Source organism: Thalia democratica, chromosome 8 (genome assembly GCF_965202585.1).
Source record: "Thalia democratica chromosome 8, ktThaDemo2.hap1.1, whole genome shotgun sequence".
Classification (NCBI taxonomy): domain Eukaryota; kingdom Metazoa; phylum Chordata; class Thaliacea; order Salpida; family Salpidae; genus Thalia; species Thalia democratica.
In genome coordinates this window covers 36,471,308-36,478,178 of record NC_139172.1, presented here as the reverse complement: position 1 = coordinate 36,478,178, position 6,871 = coordinate 36,471,308, and the positions used below count along the sequence as shown (strand labels likewise).

The 6,871-nt window shown below is 29.0% G+C and overlaps 1 protein-coding gene across 1 annotated transcript; it reads right to left on the bottom strand.

The window, feature by feature from the left end:
• Window positions 1-327: 327 nt before the first annotated feature.
• LOC145842527 (uncharacterized) lies at window positions 328-6,600 on the bottom strand. Its single transcript, XM_082949987.1, has 4 exons — window positions 6,519-6,600; window positions 4,994-5,060; window positions 3,295-3,450; window positions 328-1,998 (listed from the first exon to the last, which is right to left on the bottom strand). Exons 2-4 carry the CDS (start codon window positions 5,016-5,018, stop codon window positions 653-655), a joined length of 1,527 nt encoding a protein of 508 aa, XP_082806113.1. The 5' UTR covers window positions 5,019-5,060; window positions 6,519-6,600; the 3' UTR covers window positions 328-652.
• Between the last annotated feature and the right edge of the window lie 271 nt (window positions 6,601-6,871).

Below are 6,871 nucleotides of genomic sequence, written 5' to 3'. Positions count from 1 at the left end.
TTAATTGAGAAAAATTGGTTAAACGTTTTTTTCAGTTAACTCATATCTTTCATTCAAAAGTACCAATAAATTTAACTCTTTTATATTTCATTTAATCTAAAAACGAGTTTTTATTCATTTTCTAGTCATTATTAATTTTCTAGTACAAACTTTTTTATTTTTCATTTTAGCAATAACTAAATGGCAGCTTGTACGAAAATCAATTACTCTTATCGAAAATCAAAACACTGGTATGAAAAATTATTATATCTAAATTTAAGAATGTTTTAATGTAGAAACAACGAAATACCACTTCATTTAAAACAAAAGAGAAGAAAATGGGTAAAGAGAAAAGCTTAAAACAAATGCAAACTTCGAAAACATGATTGAATATACATTACCTAAAATATTTTTCTAATTTCAACATTGGTGTGTTCAGACAATCAACAATAAATCAACTTTAAACTTGTCAGTAAGATTTTAATACTTATTGTAAAGAAAAAGTCATTGACAAAATAAACATCTATTATCAAAAATTCCATTTTAAACTGTCAATGACAAAAAGCACAGTTATTACAAGTACCAAACGGAGCAAGATGAAACCTGTTCGCATGCAACCAAGTTCAATCTTCAAAAACTATCATCGCTTCGCCTTCTTGCTCCAAAATAATTGCTATATGTCCGTCAGCTTGGTCAGGTGGCAGTACTCGTACAAGGCCAACACCGGACCCACCGTTCCCGCCTCCTTCACCGCCGTCACCTTCCTCACAAAGTGCCTGGTCCTCTGGTCGTGGTGCGCCGTCACCTTGACGACCATGACGTCACTGGGCTGCGGGTGCATGGGGAACATGCGCGCCACCCCGTTGATGACCTCGCAGTAATGACCGTTTTCGTTTTTGGCTACTTGCTGCCCGCACGCTTGGGTGAAGTAGAAGCGGCTGCTCGACATTTCCCGCCATTTTCCCCGGTCGTCTATGACGTCATCGACGCTGTTCTGCTTCACCACGAAGTTGAAGTACTCCCTCCTGCTGTGCTTGAGCGCTCTGTCGGGGAGCCGGGTCAGCGCCCTGCTCTTGTTCGTCAACAGGTACCTCACCACCTTCCTCGCTCGCTTCTGGTCCATGCCGAAGTTTTTGAACTCGAACGTGTACAGCATCTTCTTGTTCTCGCTTATGTGCTTTGCCAGGAGGCGTTTGACTTTTTCTGTTGTTTGGAGGTCTTCTTCGCCTGGAGTCAGCGACCACCGAGGCACGTTGTAGAGCTCTTCGTCTGCTTTTGTTTCACAGGCTGCAGTGTTGGTAGGCACCTGCACGTATCTCTGGTTGCTGACAGATTTGGTTTTGTAAGGAAGGCCGCACGGAAAGCAGCAGACAAAGCCTTTTGCTTCCCACAACGTCTTCTTGCCCTCAACTTTTACATTCTCTCCCACCCACATCAGGCAAACCTCCCTGACGACCGCGTTCGAGTTGTGCGCGTTGACGGGGAGAAACACGTTGTTGAGCAGGCTGAAATGGGGGTCGAACAGGCCGTTGTGGGGCGGGTATATGGAGGTGAGGGACAGGTGGAAGGCGTTGACGACCGCGAACACGGTGCCGGGGTTGACCTTGAACTCGACGTAGACGAGGCTCTCGGCAACGTCCAGCGCCGAAATGGAGCTGAAGTCGGGGTAGTGGTTCAGGAAGTTCGCGTTCTGGCCGAACCACAGAGCGGTGAGGTAGCGGAGGTGGTAGTTGCACGCTTCGGTGCCGAACAAGCAGGTGGAAACCGCGCTGAAGAGGGAGTCTTGCCGGGATGTGGCGACGGCGGTGAAGATGTCCATGTGGAACTTCTTCAGGGTGCCGTTGGCCAGCGGGTCTTGGTTGTGGAGGAACGTGTGCAGGTCGAGGGGATTTTTCGGCAGGGGTGGCAGCTGAACCTTGTCCATGTGTTTGTACTCGTCCTTGAGGATTTGAACCAGGTCGTCCCTTGATTTGGCGGACCGCTGCATTTGCACCAGTCTTTCTGTGACAAACTCGACTCCTGTAGTTATATAAGTTTCATTAAAATATTTATAAACTGTAACTTTTAGTTACGTGATTTTAAGTAAGATGTTTATTTAAAATTATAAATTTAGACCAAAAAATTTATTTTGATATAAAAAAAAGAATATAGTTAGGGTTGCAAAATGTTTTTAGCAATATTTCTCCAGGTTTTTAAAATTTCCTCCTGGTTTTTAAATTACAGGTTTTAGGATCTATTTTTAGTTAAAAATAAAGTTTAAGGTAAAAAAAAATGTGTTAAATATTATAATGACATTAAAAAGATATCTAAAGCTTATTTAATTGTGTTTTTAATAATTAAGAATTTTCGATGATGACAATAAATTTATCTTTACAACAATATTTTTGTGTCAAATTTAAATTTTACTACTTAACATGCATAAAATGTTTTAAATTCAAGGTTTTTCCAGGTTTATAGTGATTTTAGTTCAGAGTTCCAAGTTAAAAAAAAAATTTCTCAAATTTCAGGTTTACCCAGTATTACAGATTTTTTGGCAACCCTGATATTAGTTAGACAAAAAGCAAATATAAACCGTTTGAAAATGTATATCTGAGTGAAAGCATTGATTTTTATGTGTAAAGCTTAAGCCAAGATAAAATTTCGATCATACCACTTGATTCATCAGACCACGAGTTTTCAGTGGGACACGCTCAGTTCCGACCCTAACCAATTCCCAAATTAATTAAAAATCAGGTGGGAATTATGAGGTTGGTAATTGTGCTTGCGTGGCAGTTGTGAGTATATTGTTTTCAGCAGACTGATACCTGGGTTTCGTTTTTATGTGCAAATTTTAACCAACTGATAATCATCAATAAAAACAAAAACTTGGTCTCAGTCTACAGAAAGCTTGTGGTCTGATGATTTAAGTGGTAAAATCAAGGCTTTCACATAATTTTTTTTTTAGTTTTAACTACTTAGTAATTTTTCTTTATAATATTTAAATTAAATTAGTCATATTAATTATTTCTAAAACTTTTCAAACAGTGTATAAAAGTTTTTTTTTTATATGATGGTCAGCTTTGTTATGCACTGTAACATTCTCATAGGCTATTTAAAAACTACAAATTGTTTAGATATGTTTTATACTATACAACAAAAGTTGACTGAAAATTAACTTCTGCAAGTGAAATGCATTTTATTTTCATACAAAAGTTATTACTATTTCTTATTTGAATAAAAATTAACTTCAGCTAGCGAAAAAAAACCTAACAATAAAACTTTAAAGTATATTTGATAAAAAAATTCTTCCATATAAATCATTAAAGCCAAACTTACCAGTGACTTTTTTTTCAAGTTGACTTTTGTTTACTTTAGATTTGTTGATGGCATTGACTGCCCTTTTATTCTCAACCTTCTTGTGGTCTTTAGGTTTGCAGATTGTCTTGGCTGTCTTTTGAAGCTCAATCAGCTTTTTGGCAACATACGAGTTCACTGGAAATTTATTATTTCTAATAAACTATCTTTATTTTAGTGACTTTAATTTAAAATTTCATTTAGTGACTCCTATTAATTTTTAGATTTTTATTTAACTTTGCAGTAAGAATATTATAGTTTTAAGCATTTCAAACCTTTCCTTGGTTGTGTGTTGTTCTTTGTGATTTTTTTGTCTTTATCAAAATCGTTTTAAATAAAAAAGTTATTTTTTTATTTTTATTTTTTGTAAAATATTTAACTTTGTATCATATTACAATTTAAGTAAAGTTATGCATGAAATTTTTTGTAATTAGTAAATTCAATTTTTAACTATTCATTTTTTTTACATTAACTTTTCTTTTATACACTTCAAAAATTGCATATATAATTTTTCTTATATGTTGCACAGTTTTTGTTTTGTAAGTTTATTTATGTTTTAATTTATAACAAGAATATGCATTAAAGGGGGTTACATGATCATTCAAACTAAAATAAAAATTAATTATGGCTATTTAAATTCTCATAAAAAACTTTAAGGGCATCATATATAAAAATATCTTAGTTTGAATAAAATAAAAATCCTCATGTAAGTCTAATTAATAAAAATATGATTGTAAAGACATCAATTAAAAAAATAAATCATAACTGCTAAAAATATCCATATTTTATTATGTTTTGAAACATTTTCAACCATACCTCCAAAAACCAACCCAGTTTTAAAAATATATTTTGTAGTATGAGAAAATAAAAATAAATGCTTTTTAATTAATATATAAAATTAAGAACTACTAAGAATTTGTAGTTTTTGAGTTGTCAGAAATTTTAATAGTGCACCCAATAGTGGTCCAACATTTTTATTTCAAAATTTAATATTTGAAAAGAAATTAACTTCAACTTATCTCTAAAGAATAAAAAAGTTAACTTGAATATATAGTCATTTTCATTAAGAAAATCTCATTTAAACCTATAGCCCGCAAACATTTTCTTGTAATTTTTTTGAAAGTTAAAAAATTCACTATAAATCTCTCTACTTTTTTAAGCTAGAGACCAAAAGTTTTAAGGAAGTGTCCATTGATATATTTGGAAGAGTATATTGAAAAAATTAAATTTAAATTCAACAAAAATTATGTCTAAATTTTTTTTTATATAAAAAAAAATTTTAGTAAAACTATTTTAATCACCTTTTAATATATTCTTTCAAATGTTGTAAAAATTAAAAAGATAAAATCAAAAAAAAACTATTTGAAAAATGTAGTAGCAAATAACTTATTTTTAAGTATTAGTAAATAAATCATATACTAATATTAGCTTAATTATTTATGTAAAAAGTTATACTTATAACAGTAATTACATCAAGTTGCAAAAATATTCTTTTTATATTATTCAATCACTTACTTTAAGCATTTACATAGCTAAAAAAAACAGTTCAAAATACAAAAGTTTTATTAATTTTTCATAATAAACTTAATCTGCAATTAACTTCAGCTGGTGAAATGAATCAGTTAAAGTTTTAAAGAGCTGAATGAAACCTTTGTTGCAACAAGAACAAGTTTAAACTCACTATATCCACTACTTCCAGGTTGCATTTTATGTGGTTAAGATCAGCTGATGCAGTGATGTTGAAGTAACTGAAAAAAAAGATAAAAACATTATAATTAAAATATTAAACATTATATTAATTTTTCATAAAACATTTAGTAGCAACAGTGAAATTACATTGTTAAAAACAACTTATTTTGTAAAAATTTCAGATGCAACACTAAAGTAAAAATATTAACATTTAGAAAAAAACAAAATTAACTTTTTTGTAACATTAAAGATGCATATTTGATAAAAATTAGTTCTTAAAAAAGTTCTACAATGAAGTGTTAGTTGTTTAAAAATATATAACTAGTTAGAAGAATACAATGATAACTAAATGAAATATAAGTAAATTAAAAGTTAAACATACAAACAAAATAGTTTATTAAAAGGCAATGTACAAAACTTAATATGATTTTAAAAACAGAATATGACTATATTTTGTTAAGGCATTATAAAACTTTATCATACTTAATATTTACAACTAATCTATAGTGTTTACAAAATCTTGAATGATAGTTATTATTGTAAAAAAAAGGTTTTCACTAATGCTCATTTACAAATAAACTATATAGTGATAAACACTTATTACATTTAAATATAATTAAAGAAGTTTGAAATTCAATGGTTACTTTCTAGAACAACAAGTTTTAAACAACTGACAAGAAAAGCTTTCAGTCCAACAAATATTTAATCAAATGAGAAATAAAATAGTTATTTTTACTACAAACTTTGATACTTTTCCTAACTTCATTTATTTTATTTTACTATTATGTCAAGGCTTTTTAACAAAAATTTAAATTTCCTTTTATATCAAAGCTTTAATTATAAATTGAAACCAGTTTCTTAAGAGTTTTATGTTTAAAATAGTTATTAAGATACTAAGTAAAAACTATTAGTTGTATAAAAAAATTAATACAAATGTAGAACAAAAATTTTTATTGTAAAATTTCTCTGATGTTTAAAAACCATCAAAAAATTTCTTAACAGTGTTGTTAAATCTTAAGAAAACATTTTTGAATAAAGTGAAACTTTTTATAAAGTAGAATTTTTTAAAAGTATTCATAAACTAATAATTTAGGTTTTTTAAATATCATTAAGGTAAGTGTTTTACTATTTTTTTTTAATTAATTCTTTATTTAAAAAAAATAACCTGAGTTACTTAACTGTTTTTATTGAATAATCACAAAAACGTAAAAAGACTGTTAAAATTTGAAGGACAGAATAGTTTAAATGGTGTATGGTAATATTTTTAAAAATTATAAACTCTCAGTATTCTTTGTATTATACACTTTTTAATATACTTTTAACTCTTCAATTTGTCTCAGTATTAAAATAATTTTAAAAATATAGTTTATGAATAATACAGAAAAAAGTAAAAAAAAATTATAGTATAGTTAGTAAGTATGTAACAATTAATTTTTTATAATGGTTGTCAAACATTACTATTTTTCATTACTAATAACTGTTATTTTACTTATGTTTCAATTTGTGGAAGTATTAACTTATACATATCCATTTTTAGTACAATGTTCTTTTTCTTCTTAATTTTACATTTCTTAAATCATATTCATACTAAGAATAACATGTTATAAGAAATTTTTATTAGCTTTTGCAAACATATTTTATAAATATATTTATTTAAAAATACATTAAAAATTTTAAAAAGCTATAATCAGTTTAAAAAAAAATCAAATGTTAGATTTATTTTGCCCTAGCATACATACAATTTTAAAATATAATTTAAATAAAATTTTTTGTAGAAAAAAATTACACAAGTATAGGGTACTCAAAGGTTTTGTAAAATTTATACATGTCATCTACATTAATGGACCTAAATAAGCTATAAATTGCTATA